The following is a 16676-nucleotide window of genomic DNA, read 5'->3' on the forward strand; positions in this document are numbered from 1 at the left end:
CCTCACTATTCACACTAGCAGCTCCCTGCCTGCCCCTAATCCCCATTAACAGACAGAATAAAAAAAAGTTTCTCTCCATTTTTTGTCCGTCATGGAAAGGAAGAGGGGAGTCTTTTAAAAAAAAAACACAGAAAGGAAAACCTTACCCCATTTCGGTAGCAGTGACATTCTCCATCCCATCTCCCTCAACTGTGTCAGACGTTGAAAGCTCATCCAGCCAGCACCCGGTCACATGATCACCCGGTACAGCCAATCACCTGGCAGCGAGACCAGGGCCAGCCTTGTTTTGATGTTTCCGTGGTTGGTTCTGCAGTGACCGATGCTGGCTGGCTGGCTTCCAGCTCTGTGGCACAGCTGCTTCTTCTGGCAATTAGGGCTCTTTTTGTGAGGGGTGCTGGTGGGAGCCCCAGGCACAGGACAGCAGACCAGGGAGGGAGCGGGGTGATGGGGTGTGATGAGGGGGGTTGGAATGGCAGGTCAGAGAGCCCTGAAGGTCACACCACCGACCGGGGCGGAGGTTAGGAGGGGAGCAGGGGGAACCAATGCACAATGACAGCAGCACAAAACCGACCCCCAGAGAATCAATAATGACAAACACAAATATGGGGCAAACACACACAGGACCAAAATCAAACAATGATTTAACAACCTACACAATTGGGTTAACCCTCTAAGCTAATAGGAGATGGACTATTAGTTTATACATTATCCTGTTAACTTAGAGAAAGACAGACAGAAAGGATATAATGAACATGAAAACAATCCTATTTAAACAAATTAGCCTAGTGTTCAGATTTTTTGTTGTTGCCTAATGTCCCCTCCCACCCAAAAAAAAAAAGTTAAATCAAAAAAAGGGAGAAACATTGAATAGCCAAAGACCCAAAATAAAATGAAAATAACTCATCATTGACACTTTGCTAAACCCAACCAATCGCAACTCCCCGTTGGATCGCAACTGTTACTAAGCAGGCTCGGGTCTGACCAGCCTCAGACACGCTCCCGTTCCAAATGCAAGGAAGCTAATTAGGCAAGTGGCAAAATCTGAAACATATCAAAAAATGGTTTACATGGCTAAATAATTGATCAGTACACCAGGGGTACTTGCAACTAATTCCTGAAATGGAAAGCCTGATGGAGTATTTTTCTAATCTGAAATTATACTTTGGCTCCATTGTTTGCTAGCTGGGTTAGCTAGCTCAACTGGCCACAATTGAAATCAATGCCAATGCTACTTCGCTAATATAACTAGTTTTCTCCAAATGTGTGTTAGGTAGCCAAGTTTATTTATTTATATACACAGTTCAAGTCGGAAGTTTACATACACCTTAGCCAAATACATTTAAACTCAGTTTCACAATTCCTGACATTTAATCCCAGTAACAATTCCCTGTCTTAGGATCACCACTTTATTTTAAGAATGTGAAATGTCAGAATAATATTTGAGAGAATGATTTATTTCAGCTTTTATTTCTTGTTGGGTGAATTTTGGCCCAATCCTCTTTACAGAGGTGGTGCAACTGAGTCAGGTTTGTAGGCCTTACTCGCACACGCTTTTTCAGGTCTGCCCACAAATGTTCTATAGGATTGAGGTCAGGGCTTTGTGATCCACTCCAATACCTTGACTTTGTTGTCCTTAAGCCATTTTGCCACAACTTTGGAAGTATGCTTGGGGTCATTGTCCATTTGGAAGACCCATTTGCGACCAAGCTTTAACTTCCTGACTGATGTCTTGAGATGTTGCTTCAAAATATCCACATAATTGTCCTCCTCATGATGCCATCTATTTTGTGAAGTGCACCAGTCCCTCCTGCAGCAAAGCACCCCCACAACATGATGCTGCCACCCCCGTGCTTCACGGTTGGGATGGTGTTCATCGGCTTGCAAGCCTTCCCTTTTTCCTCCAAACATAACGATGGTCATTATGGCCAAACAGGTCTATTTTATTATTTTTTCATCAGACCAGAGGACATTTCTCCAAAAAGTATGATCTTTGTCCCCATGTGCAGTTGCAAACCGTAGTCTGGCTTTTTTATGGCTGTTTTGGAGCAGTGGCTTCTTCCTTGCTGAGTGGCCTTTCAGGTTATGTCGATATAGGACTCGTTTTACTGCGGATCTAGATTCTTTTGTACCGGTTTCCTCCAGCATCTTCACAAGGTCCTTTGCTGTTGTTCTGGGATTGATTTACAGAACGTGTCTCCTTCCTGAGCGATATGACAGCTGTGTGGTTCCATGGTGTTTATACTATTGTTTGTACAGATGAACGTGGTACCTTCAGTCGTTTGGAAATTGCTCCAAGGATGAACCAGACTTATGGAGGATTACAATTATTTAGAGGTCTTGGCTGATTTCTTTTGATTTTCCCATGATGTCAAGTATTGTATTTCAGTTAGGATCACCACTGTATTTTAAGAATGTGAAATGTCAGAATAATAGTAGAGATAATTATTTCTTTCAGCTTTTATTTCTTTCATCACATTCCCAGTGGGTCAGAAGTTTACATACACTCAATTAGTATTGGGTAGCATTGTCTTTAAATTGTTGAACTTGGGTCAAACGTGTCAGGTAGCCTTCCACAAGCTTCCACAATAAGTTGGGGGAATTTTAGCCCATTCCTCCTGACAGAGCTGGTGTAACTGAGTCAGGTTTGTAGGCCTCCTTGCTCGAGGACGCTTTTTCAGTTCTGCCCACTAATTTTCTAATGGAACTGAGGTCAGGGCTTTGTGATGGCCACTCCAATACCTTGACTTTGTTGTCCTTAACCTCTATGGGCTAGGTGGGACGCTAGCGTGCCACCCGTGGTGCACTCCATCAACAGCAGGTGCATTTCAAGAGCGGCAAATTTGAATCCAAATAAATGTCAAAATTCAAATTTTTCAAACATACAACTATTTTACACCCTTTGAAAGATAAACATCTCCTTAATCTAACCACATTTTACGATTTCAAAAAGGTTTTACGGCGAAAGCATAAATTTAGAGTATGTTAGGACAGTACATTTACAAGAGTTGTGTGTAATGTTTTGTCAAGTCAAAGACAGGGTCACCAAAACCATAAAACCAGCTAAAATGATGCACTAACCTTTTACAATCTCCATCAGATGACACTCCTAGGACATTATGTTAGACAATGCATGCATTTTTAGTTCTATCAAGTTCATATTTATATCCAAAAACAGCGTTTTACTATGGCATTGATGTTGAGGAAATCGTTTCCCTCCAATAACCGGCAGTCAAGTCAGCGTCACAAATTAAATAATTAAAATTAGAAAACATTGGTAAAATATTATATTGTCATTTAAAGAATTATAGATTTACATCTCTTGAACGCAATCAACTTGCCAGATTTAAAAATAACCTTACTGGGAAATCACACTTTGCAATAATCTGAGCACTGCGCCCAGAAAAATACGCGTTGCGATACAGACTAGACGTCATGTTGGGGAGATCTAAAATCGAAAATACTATGTAAATAATCCATTACCTTTGATTCTCTTCATCAGATGTCACTTCCAGGTATCACAGGTCCATAACGAATGTAGTTTTGTTCAAAAAAGCTCATCATTTATGTCCAAAAATCTCCGTCTTGTTAGCACATGATCTAAGCCAGCCGGACTTCTCGTCATGAACGAGGGGAAAAAATATATTTCCGTTCGTTCAAACATGTCAAACGTTGTATAGCATAAATCATTAGGGCCTTTTTTAACCAGAACATGAATAATATTCAAGGTGGACGAATGCATACTCTTTTATAACGTATTGGAACGAGGGTACCCAACATGAACTCGCGCGCCAGGTGTCTAATGGGACATCATCGTTCCATGGCTCTTGTTCGGTCAGATCTCCCTCCAGAAGACTCAAAACACTTTGTAAAGGCTGGTGACATCTAGTGGAAGCAATAGGAAGTGCCAAAATATTCCTAAGCCCCTGTGTTTTTCAATGGGATAGGTTTAAAGTCAATACAACACATCAGGTATCCACTTCCTGTCAGAAAATGTCTCAGGGTTTTGCCTGCCAAATGAGTTATGTTATACTCACAGACACCATTCAAACAGTTTTAGAAACTTTAGAGTGTTTTCTATCCATATATAATAAGTATATGCATATTCTAGTTACTGGGTAGGATTAGTAACCAGATTAAGTCGGGTACATTTTTTTTATCCAGCCGTGCAAATGCTGCCCCCTAGCCCTAACAGGTTAAGCCATTTTGCCACAACTTTGGAAGTATGCTTGGGGCCATTGTCCATTTGGAAGACCCATTTGCGACCAAGCTTTAACTTCCTGAATGATGTCGAGATGTTGCTTCAATATAGCCACAATTTTCCTTTCACATGATGCCATATATTTTGTGAAGTGCACCTCCAAACATAACAATGGTCATTATGGCCAAACAGTTCTACTTTAAAAACAACTCCTTTTTGGCTAGCCACAGCAGTCAACTAGCTAGAAAAGGTAGCTGTTTAGCTTGCTAGCACATTCACTAATTTGTTTGTAACTTAAGCTAGTTTGCTACCACTTGCATTTGTCAAACTGTCAGAGAAACTACCAAGCAATGGCAAATAAGTCTAAAAACAACTTGAGGGCAAATAAATCAGATTTGACGGTTAAAACCGGTCACAATGCCAGGAATCAGATTTGTATCTTTTTTTTTTTTTTTTTAATGTGGCTTGAAATATCAGATGCGATGTGCTTTTTGGATGTTCAGACTGCAGGAAAAAGATCAGATTCTAATTGGATATGCATTTTTTGTTGTTGATTTGAGTCACTTCAAAATGCCAATGTGAACAAGACTGTTAGTAGCTTTGACTGCACGCTGGCAGTGCATTCAGAGCCATCCAGTGGCTAGCCACACTAAAAATGTAATTATCTTGTTAAGTAATTGTTGACAGTCCACCACAACATACCTGAGAGTCACCTGATTAGCAAGGGGTAGTCTGTTTAATTTTATTGTGTATTAAAAACAGTTTGAGATCATTGTTGTGGGGGTCTTCACTAGTTAGAATGGGGAAGGGGGCTCCCCAGGAAAATGTTGTCTGAGGTTGCAACAGTAACCAAGGGGGCGGGGCTTAGGGAAGAGTCAATTAAAGATAAAACCGTTTTCATTTGAAGGGTCAATTCTACTCTAGGGAGTCCTCTGTAAGCACTGAAATGGGTTCAGTCATTGTCTTCCAACAGGTGGCGTCACTGCCATGCGACGCTCATCCCTCAACCGACAGTGCTGGCGGAATCGTCACACTAGCTGAACAAGGTTCAGTAGGCCTTTATTAAAAATACCAGAATTTATACCATAACACTTTTTTCTAAATGTGAAAAAATGTCAACTGAGTAGATCAATACGTTTTCAATAAATACTTCACATAGTCCCATACCCAAAGATTTAGGGTGAGTGAATGTCTTGACTGACTGCTTGGAAGGTAGTCGCTAGCCTGGAATTCAAAATCCATTTCCCTATGAGATCTAACTTAAATAACAATAGTAGCCCGATACTCCACTTAATAGATCCCCATCATGTGAGTGGAGGAGCACAGAGAGAACACGGGACATCCCAGCCTTCACAGCAGGAACTGGTTTCAGGAGTCCTTTTGTCAGGAGCTCATATTACAACCAAGCAGAAAATAGTACTAGTAGTCTACTACACCAAAGGACATGAGCTATTTTAGTGTGGTATATTAAATGCTTCCTTCCTGAAAGTCAGCTGAGATTCTTCCCTGTCTCCTCCATCTTAGATTCACAGTACCATTCTAGAAGAGATTTCTTAAATCTCAATTAAAACAGCCAAGAAATGAAAACATCTGAATGAGCTTCTTGTTAGTGTTAAATCATAGCTACTCCTCAATGCTCACTCCGCTGTTCTTTCTACCTCCCTCTCACAATCTGAATAGATGCCCTGTATCACCAGAAAGAGAAAGAGGAGAAAAGAGAAAGAGGGGAAAAGGAAAAAGTGTTTCTGAATGCAGGTTTTTTCATGCAAATGAAGAATATTTGTGAAAGAGCCGGGGAAAGCCAGACATTGACAGCCAGACGTTGACAGCCAGAGAACCCTTGTTGGCTGGCCTGGTCCCCTGCCCCCCTCTCACTGGTGGTGTTGTTGCCTTTACTAAAAATGTTCACACATCCATGGATGTGGGAAAAATGTTTCATTGACAATGTTCAATTCCAGACAACAAGCTAAAGATATCTGAGACAAAAACCTGAAAGTCCTCCCACCCAGCCAACTCAATTGTGGGGTACCAAAGTGCATAAGTAATTTCTATAAATTAGTCTATTCGTCAAGATACAAGCCTATGGCTTAACAATGCTAACACCTTCATTTCACATCACTGGTGCGAGTTTCAATAGGAGTAAATGTAATACACCAGAACCACGTCATGATAATATAAAGTAGTCATCTATAAAAATGGAAAGAACTTAATGCAATTAACATTATCCCCCGAATAGCTTGTGTGTGTGTTCACCAAAATAAGCCAGACAGGAGGAGGTGTGGCTGTTGAGATGACCACCAAGGTTACCAGATGGCGCAGAGAAGTGCAACTCATTGGGCCCTCCAGACATTCTACATATGTTCTTTTCCACTACCAACACACCTGATTCAACTAGTCAATATGAATCAGGTGTGCCTGTGGTCGAATTGAACAAATATGTGGAAAGGCCAGCAAGGAGTTTTCGAAGAACTCTGTTGGGAAACACACAACGCAAGAAGTGCTTGACGTTGAACAGCGAGCGAGGCAACGGAGCAGAAAAACAACACTTAACATATATTGACCCTAGAAGTGCAATGCCCTCAATGTACTAACCCCAAGATGTTTACAACCACTTCTGTATTAAAATCTTCCTCCATCATTCCTTCCTTTGTTTACATAATCTATTAATTTTCCTACTACGCCACTGTAGCACAGTTTCTGTTAAAATGTGGCACTGGACATTTGACCAGCAGCAATTTTCTTTACCGGACATTTAAGAAATTTACCAGACCCATATGCATTGGTTGTGTAACCGGATTAGGGCGTACACCCACTGTTTTCAGAATGACAGAAATCACATTTAGTTTATGGTAATTCATCTTAAGAGAACATGCAACGGCGTGAGTCATTCTTACCGAATTCCGATGAGTAATTTGAAGATGTTAGAATACATATGCGGGGCGTCAATAAGGCTAGGGGAAGCTAAGCTTTCCCTAAAGTAAATTGCCAAAATGATAGCTTACTCCTGTCTATAAAGAAATACAAATAATTCAAAATAGGCTACTATACCAGAAAGCATGCTTTGGCCACAGAGGATAATTAATTAAAAAAATATGTTTGCTGTTGATTGTTTTTAATTGCGTAACTGAGTCGGAAGGGCTGCAGCAAATACTAAATAGATGATTGTTGAGTTGCGACTGTCAGCGAAATTAATAGAGTCCCTGCCAGGAATATCACAATATTGAAAAATACAAATCTTGGAAAAACAGTTCGAAAAACAAATGGATATTGCTGTAAAGAGAAGACAATGAAAAGACTACAATTTGTCTTTAAGTTAGCGAAAAGTACCAGCAGAGAAAAATCGGCCATATCCCCACTGAGTGTGCATATTCACCATCTTTATCATTGGTTAAGTGCCACATTTGTTTTTGGAAAAATATTTCCTCCTCTGGGTTAGATGGAAGTCATCTTGTATTTGTCTCCCCCTCTCCCCCTCCTCCCGCCCACCATCGTAAATAAGTCTGCAAATGCAAGCATACATGAAATGCTTTATTATAAAGGTGCATTTATGGTGAAAATTACCTTCCCCAAAATTGAAACCCACACGCCACCTTTGTTAGAATAACTGCCCATATTTACTTACCTCAAGCAACAATACTGTGATCAGGGGCATGCAACTATACACAGTTGAAGTCATTAAAACTCGTTTTTTCAAACACTTCACACATTTCTTGTTTAACAAACTATAGTTTTGGCAAGTCAGTTAGGACATCTACTTTGTGCATGACAAGTAATTTTTCCAACAATTGTTTAGACAGATTATTTCACTGTATCACAATTCCAGTGTGTCAGAAGTTAACACACATTAGGTTGACTGTGCCTTTAAACAGCTTGGAAAATTACAGAAAATGTTGTCATGGCTTTAGAAGCTTCTGATAGGCTAATTGACATAATTTGAGTTAATTGGAGGTGTACCTGTGGATGTATTTGAAGGCCTACCTTCAAACTCAGTGCATTTTTGCTTGACATCATGAGAAAATCAAAAGAAATCAGCCAAGACCTCAGAAAAATAATTGTAGACCACCACAAGTCTGGTTCGTCCTTGGGAGCAATTTCCAAACGCCTGAAGGTACCACGTTCATCTGTACAAACAACAGTACGCAAGTATAAACACCACGGGACCACGCAGCCGTTCCTGCTCAGAAAGGAGACACGCTCTGTCTCCTAGAGATGAAGGTACTTTGGTGCGAAAAGTGCAAATCAATCCCAGAACAAGAGGAAAGGACCTTGACAAGATGCTGGAGGAAACCGGTACAAAAGCATCTATATCCGCAGTAAAACGAGTCCTATATCGACATAACCTGAAAGGCCGCTCAGCAAGGAAGAAGCCACTGCTCCAACACTGCCATAAAAAAGAGAAAGAGAAATTTCCTGTGGTCTGATGAAGAAAAAAATAGAACTGTTTGGCTATAAATCACCATCGTTATGTTTGGGAGGAAAACGGGGAGGCTTGCAAGCCGAAGAACACCATCCCAACCATGAAGCACGGGGGTGGCATTGTTATGTTGTTGGGGTGCTTTGCTGCAGGAGGGACTGGTGCACTTTACAAAATAGATGGCATCACGAGGCAGGAAAATTATGTGGATATATTGAAGCAACATCTCAAGACATCAGTCAGGATGTTAAAGCTTGGTCTCAAATGGGTCTTCCAAATGGACAATGACCCAAAGCATACTTCCAAAGTTGTGGCAAAATGGCTTAAGGACAACAAAGTCAAGGTATTGGAGTGGCCATCACAAAGCCCTGACCTCAACCCTATAGAACATTTGTGGGCAGAACTGAAAATCGTGTGTGAGCAAGGAGGCCTACAAACCTGACTCAGTTACACCAGCTCTGTCAGGAGGAATGGGCCAAAATTCACCCAACTTATTGTGGGAAGCTTGTGGAAGGATACCCAAAACGTTTGAGTTAAACAATTTAAAGGCAATGCTACCAAATACTAATTGAGTGTGTGTAAACGTCTGACCCACTGGGAATGTGATGAAAGAAATAAAAGCTGAAAATCATTCTCTCTACTATTATTCTGACATTTCACATTCTTAAAATAAAGTGGTGATCCTAACTGACCTAAGACAGGGATTGTTTTACTAGGATTAAATGTCAGGAATTGTGAAAAACTGAGTTTAAATGTATTTGGCTAAGGTGCATGTAAACTTCCAACTTCAACTGTATATATATTTATTCGGCAGAAAATAGCTTCCTTTTCATCGGAAGTGCAACGCTATTTGGCTAGCAGCCACACAAGTAAATGAACTTACAATAAAAAAGCAAAGTATTTTTTGCAAAAACTATGCATGGCCAATTCTAATGTTTATCATCAAAAGAATGTAGCCAGCTACATTTCCAAATCTAATGTTTTGCTTGAACTTAATCTTGTATTTTACCAGAGAAAATTAGCTACACAGTCAGCTGAATTCTCATCTGAGTGGAGAAGTGCAACTAAAGCCCAAAATGAGTCTTGATGTGGAGTAGAAATTGCAATAAGCCTTTTAGATCTGCATTTACAAAACACAGTAAGATTTATGCCTTTTAATACAAATTTTTACGTGAAAAAAAAACAACCCCTGGCATTGCGCACAAATTTTGGATCCATAATGCAATTAGCGGGAAAACACCATTGTGTGCCGTTTCATGTGAGAGTAAAATATCAGTCAGAAATGTATAAAGAGGGGAGATCTAAATATGCAACAAGCATTGGTTGCTAATATGACTAGAATTGTGCCTTTGGCTACTAGACAATGAAAGAAAGTTGATTTGAAAACCAACAGAACATGAGAGAAAAAGGCTTCTGGTTTAAATGGCATATGGAAGTCTTTATAAAATAATTGCCTGCAGGTTTGGTTAGATTTTGGCTAGGCTACTTTGAAGCAAGTTAAGACGTGCCTCAATATGCAATAAAACGTTCAGGTTTCAAACAATTAAGCATATGTTTTTAAAATGCAGACTGCCTCCGGCTCATTACAAAGTGGTGTATGACGCCTAGTTGCCTATGCACTAGAATGGCGAATCGGAAGCGTGCTACTGGTAGGGATGTCAAATGTTCAGTCTGCTGCATAGATCCTATGGATGCGCTAGTCTAGAGAACCTGGTTAAATTGTGCTTAGGAAAAAAAAAATTACATCTCTAAATGGTTAAACGAATGAAAAATGTGATTATTGAAAAATTGTGAGTTTGCTTCATCATACTATCATCTTAAATTAAGATGAATTATTTTTGCCATATCTATTTAACATGTGTTACACAAATTGGGGCAGCAGGTAGCCTAGTGGTTGGAGCGTTGGGCCAGTAACCGAAAGGTTGCTGGATTGAATCCCCGAGCGACAAGGTAAAAATCTGTCGTTCTGCCCCTGAACAAGGCAGTTAACCCACTGTTCCTTTGTAAACCATCATTGTAAATAAGAATTTGTTTGACTAAATTGCCTAGTTAAATAAAGGTTAAATAAAACCAAAAAATGCACAAGTTGACGGTTTTCAACCACATCGAATTTTGGTTTATAGCCAACACGACGACAAGATCAATATCTTGGTTTTGTTCTGTTGATTTTATTATGCACACACTGGGGGGTTCACAGGACTTAGAATGCAGCAATCATTTTCTTTCTCAAATGGCACAGATAATTCGAGGCGGTCTATTTCAGATGCCTCCCAAAATCAACATCCCCCATTCAAAAAGCCTTCAAAAAGTTCACCAACCGTGTATTGATTATTCCAAGTTTCTGTGTGGCCTTTGAATAGTTTAAACTAACCTACACCAAACATTAACCCCTTTTCTATTGATTTCAGTGTGAGGTCTATGGAAGTGATTAACTAAAAGTTGGCAACCCAAGGGTTCGATACTGTGCCCAAAACGGTCGCATTTGCGACCATTTGACTCACATTTGGCAGCGGGATTTTTTGGTTTGTAATAATCATATTTTTAATCCAGGCATTATAATCTATAAAAAGTGGATTAGCAAAGCTGTTCTTTATGTTGATTATCACACGCGCACAAAGCCTATAGATCAGGGGAACTCAAGTACTATTTCAGAAGGTACGGTCACAAAAATATCCTAGGTGGCAAAGGTCCGGATGGATATAGTCATTTAATGGCTTAGTAACAAACCCCCACCTCGCAACCCCAAATGGTTCAAACCCCTCTTGTTGGCAGAGAAAAATGTTGCAGTTTTAAAGTTAAATTATTCTACACATTTTGCATGGGGCACAGATTCGTTTTGCTGTTTTAAAGCTAATTTCCTGCAATTCCACAAATGTTTTGATTTGTGGATTTATATGATACCAGGGGTCGAAGCCCGACCAAATCACCAGTAGGAGTAGGAAAGATGTTCCAAATTACGATATCTACCAGTAAATGCTAAGGCAAGAATATGTATGCAAACCAGGCATCTAAAAAGTTCCAAGTTTTGGTTGAATATTTGGAATGCGCAATTCAGTTATCATGGTCCTAGAAAAGTCATTGAAGTCATGGTAGCCGATTTATAAGTTCTACTGCTCTAATATAATTATTCTGCAATTTCATTTCTGATCTGTTTGAGAGATGTAGGCGCTTTCGTGTGTTTTCCCTCATTTGAAATTTTGTTGCGGTAAAACCCATGTGTGGATATATTATGAGCAAAACAATATTGAAATGTCTTCAACTTGGTTTTCAATACAAAGCGTTACATAACAAAGGACACCCGGCTTTTGGTCACTTTCTCGCTTTAATGTTACAATAATCTTAAAATGGCGAGACTGACTTGCTACCACAGACAGGACTTCATTAGCGTGTTTGTGTCTGGAGTATGCTGTCTATTTAGTCAAGCAACGCACACATTGACATTTTAGAATGTAAAAATGTGAATGCCATTGGGTAGGCCTATTAACAAGAGCATTATTCTTAAAGTTTTGATGCAGATTTTTTTGCATACATTTGGGGAGTTCTCTTCTCTATAGGCTATTACAAAAATACAATATAAAATGTCGGTCCTTAAATTACAATTAAGTGCTTGAAAAACTATTTGAAAGTCCTTGAATTTGACTTGACAATGTCTGTATTAGCCCTGTATAGGCTACTTGTTCATCCTGCAAATGAAAGAAAACCTCCTGTTATTGAAATTATGCACGCATCATTCGCTTTCCTGTCAGAGCTTGATCCAGGCCAGTATTTTTGTTTTTCTCACCTCCATTCAGGCCAGTAGCTTTCAGTTGACACTGGCCCAGTGTGCCACTGGTAAATTTACCTGAACGTCGAGCCCTGTGAGCCTGTATGTCTACCATTTTGTGCAGCCATTAGGCTATCATTAACATCGCTAACTGTTTTCAAGTAGACGGAAAGGAAATTAAAAAGGTAACGACAAAGTAGCTTATGACTACCTTGCAGAATAATGATTATTTGCATCAATCCAGTGGCCATTTGTTTAGAAAAATCCATCACATGTGCACTACAAAAACACTGCTCGCCAAACTGACTGGCTGGTGTGCATCTGAATTAAACAGTTTATTTTCTGTTACAGTAAATCTATCCAAATTAGGTTTGGGCAGTATACCAAGGATTTAGAAGTAGCCACAGGATGGTTTTTCCAATACCATTGAAACTACAGTATTTCTGAACTTTTGTAGCTATTTAAGTAAATACTTGCAGTCAACTTGTGCAATGTGTTAAAAGATAAAGCAGATTGCATTCTTCATTTCAACTGTCACATTATGTTACATTATGAAGCTTAAGTAGTTCCCCTGAACGGTTGAGCCATTCGCGTGTTTGTAAATAGCACAACGAGAGAAAGTGGGTCCAGCTGTGTATTGACTGGGGTCTCGGTTTATATTGAAAGTCAGTGTTTTTTTTGCTTCAATAGCGTGACCAGGGACATGCAACTAGAGTTATCCTTCACAGAAAATACATTTGAGTATCACATTTGGCCGAAAATTGCTTCGGTTATATCAGATAACAGAAGGTCAACGCTATTTGGCTAGCAGCCAGAGTAAATGAACTTACAATGAAAAAGGTATTTTTTTCAAGTGATGCCTGGCCATCATATTTCTAATGTTTAGGCCTATCATAGAAAGAATGTAGCCAGCTACATTTGCAAATGTTTTGCTTAAAGTTTCTTGCATTTTACTGGAGAAAAATAGGCTGGTTAGAATGAGAAAAGTACAAGCGAAAAGTAGCTACACAACAGTCAGCGCGCTGTCTGCTGATAGAATGCCCATTTGTGATTTCTCATCGAGTTTAGAAGCGCAACCGAAGCACAAAATGAGTTTGATGCGAAGCAGATTACAACAAAAAGCATTTTATATCTGCATTTACAAAACACAGCAAGCTATTTATGTGTTCTTTTCCCCCCACCCCAGAACTCTGCGTTAACACAGCTATCTAAGTAAGTAAGTGGCTGAATGAATAAGGTGACGGGGCATCATATTGTGTTAAATTTCTAACATGTTTGTGAAGTCAAAGCCCTTTGGATGAGTTATTTGTACAGCTGCCACTGACTTGATTTCCTTGTGTTTTTTGGGGGGGTTTTCGCCTCTCTGCTCATATGATCCTCCCCCATCTTCTCTAAGGAAAGCAGGCAGGCCCGTTGCCCTAGCGACTTCAGACTCCACACAGACACGGCGTGTAGACATGCTGCTGGAGAGCCAGTAATGCTCTTCCTTCAGACAAGCTTGTCAAAACTTCATTTGCACAATGCCTCTCGTTCATATCCGCTTGCAAAATGTCCAAACTCACCAAAAATGACATGACAGTCGGTAGCTCCTACCGACACCGAACAAAAATATAAACTCAACATGCAACAACTTTAAAGATGCAGTTTATATTAGGAAATAAGTGAATTTATATAAAGGCCCTAATCTATGGATTTCACAACATACGTTAAAAAAAGTAGGGCGTGGAGCAGAAAACCAGTCAGTATCTGGTGTGACCACAATTTGCCTCATGCACCACGACACATTTCCTTCACATATAGTTGTTCACGCTGTTGATTGTGGCCTGTGGAATGTTGTCCCACTCCTCAATGGCTGTGCGAAGTTGGTGGATATTGTCTGGAACTGGAACACGCCGTCGTAAACGATTCATCCAGAGCATCTCAAACATGCTCAAAGGGTGAAATGTCTGGTGAGTAGGCAGGCCATGGGAGAAGTTGGACATTTTCAGCTTCCAGGAATTTTGTACAGATCCTTGCGACATGGGGCTGTGCATTATCATGCTGAAATATGAGGGGATGGCGGCGGATGAATGGCAAGACAATAGGCCTCAGGATTGTCACGGTATCTCTGTGCATTCAAATTGCCATTGATATAATGCAATTGTGTTCATTATCTGTAGCTTATGCCTGATCATACCCCCCCCACCGCGGGGTACTCTGTTCCCAACGTTGACATCAGTAAACCACTTGCCCTCAACAATACAAGTGGTCTGCGGTTGTGAGGCCGGTTGGACGTACTGCCAAATTCTCTAAACTATGTTGGAGGCGGCTTATGGTAGAGAAATTAACATAGCATTTTTTGACAACAGCCCTGGTGGACATTCCTGCAGTAAGCATACCAATTGCACGCGCCCTCAAAACTTGAGACATCTGTGGCATTGCACATTTTAGAGTGGCCTGTGAAATGATCATGCTGTTTAATCAGCTTCTTGATCTTGGCAAAGGATAAAAACTAACAGGGATGGAAACAAATTTCTGCTCAAAACTTGAGCGAAATAAGTTTTTTGTGCATATGGAACATTTCTAGAATATTTTATTTCAACTCATGAAACATGGGACTAACACTTTACATGTTTATATTTTGATTCAGTGTATACATGTATAACTTTATGAGCTAGATTGCCTGTCTCTGCAATTGATTTATTTTTGCCATGGAAATTTGCTATGACTTATGCTAATTTCTGGGGGTGGTTTTGGTGCCCCCTTGTGTACTAAACCAGTCATACAGTAAATCCCAGGGTGCAAGGAGGACGTATGACAATGTGAAAATCTGAAAACCGCCCAACCCTAATCCATGTAAGAACACAATGGCATGCCAATTTAAAAGATGGCTAGTCATTATTAGCCTGGTTTAGTATGAAATGCAGGCACATTAAGGGACACAGGCCAGGTTAACATCAATTATTATTTTTAAATATATACAAAAATTGGTGCCACCAACTGAAACGTGTCAAAAGTTAGTGTAGAATTCTGGACACACTTGAATCAAAATGCAACACTTCAAAATGTAGCTACAAATTGTCCTCTAACTAGTGACATACACATTATTCCTAGATTCCGTGTGGTTTTTGAGCGGTGTTCATTTTAAAACAGGACATGCAACCGTTTTTGTGACCACTGTATGAAGATGCAACATTCCAAAATGTATCAGATTTTTCTGCAGGTTGTCCTCTAACTAGTGATGTAAAAATATCTCCAGTTTCCATGTGGTTTTTGAATAGTGGTAGTTTCATAACGGTTCTGTGCGGTTGTCCTTCTGCTACACAAAAATGTACAAATATCAACAGGTAGTGTTTACCCAGCTTTAAATTCAATATTGATGCAATTCACATGTGACAAACACTTGCACAATATGGCCGAGCCTAGCCGAAACCACAGACTGAATGGCAAACACCTCCAGCTGATCACCTAAACGAGTTTCCCTGCCTACTGGATACAAAGTAGAAAGCCAGACAAAGTTTGTGGAACGTAAAGTAAGCGTGGCAAATTGAAACATAACATTGTAGCAAGTTCTTCGAACACAGACACACTTTAACAGACTCGTGACAGTCAATTGGAAACTTTCAAATAATGTACTGCACTGAACGCTGCTCGGTTATTTAAAAATATATTTAATGCACTTCAAAATGTGGGCAGCTTGCCCACAAAAGTGCAGTCCTCTTCTTTGCTGCATTCCTGACAACTTGCAGTAGCCTGGGATAAATGTAGGCTACTGTACATCAGAAGCTAGCACGCAAACTAAACTGAGAACTTTTATGCCAGCTCCTTTTCATAGCCATGCTCAAAATAGTTTACATGAGTTCGAGTCCTACTCGGTTGAAAAGGCGTACCGGAGGTACTTGTTGCGTTGCCAGATTAATGTGCAGTTTTGTTCCAATCAAAACAACAGGCTGCCTCCTAGCTAATGAGTAATGTTGGCAGATTATTCGCCAACTAATGAACTAAAATAGCTAGCTCGCGAGCTAACATTTAGCCTAGGTAAATTCTTACCTGTAACAACATTCGCTCCTCTCTGCACCAATACGTGTATAGAGACGCACTCCAGGGTGAAAAGTCCCCTATTGAAACCGCGAAACTAACTTTACACGAGGGTCCATTATAAACGTTGCTACACACTCTTCAGACTCTAAGTAAACTTTTTCTTTTGTGTCTTCCTCCGTTTTTTTTTTCTTCGTACGCTTGCTTCCTTCGTTATGCTATGTTGTCTGTACTGTCAGCATGCGCGCATGCTTGATGATGACGCGCAAAGGGTACCCGCCCTC

The 16676-nt window shown here is 40.1% G+C and overlaps 1 protein-coding gene across 4 annotated transcripts in view; it reads right to left on the minus strand.

The window, feature by feature from the left end:
- LOC106561897 (APC regulator of WNT signaling pathway) overlaps nt 1–16639 on the minus strand; it is a 57323-nt gene extending 40684 nt beyond the window's left edge. Inside the window, exon 1 of one of the 4 annotated variants that reach the window (XM_014126219.3) lies at nt 16405–16639. Coding sequence is in view for 1 of the 4 variants with exons in the window: in XM_014126247.3 (XP_013981722.3) it covers nt 16405–16416 (12 nt within the window). In the remaining 3 variants the exon portion in view is untranslated. Of the gene's footprint in view, nt 1–146; nt 348–16404 lie in introns of those variants that run through there. The other 3 variants (XM_014126247.3, XM_014126237.3, XM_014126256.3) reach the window with 3 other exon arrangements.
- Between the last annotated feature and the right edge of the window lie 37 nt (nt 16640–16676).

The sequence above is a fragment of the Salmo salar genome, chromosome 01, assembly GCF_965601325.2.
Source record: "Salmo salar chromosome 01, fSalSal1, whole genome shotgun sequence".
NCBI classification, from domain to species: domain Eukaryota; kingdom Metazoa; phylum Chordata; class Actinopteri; order Salmoniformes; family Salmonidae; genus Salmo; species Salmo salar.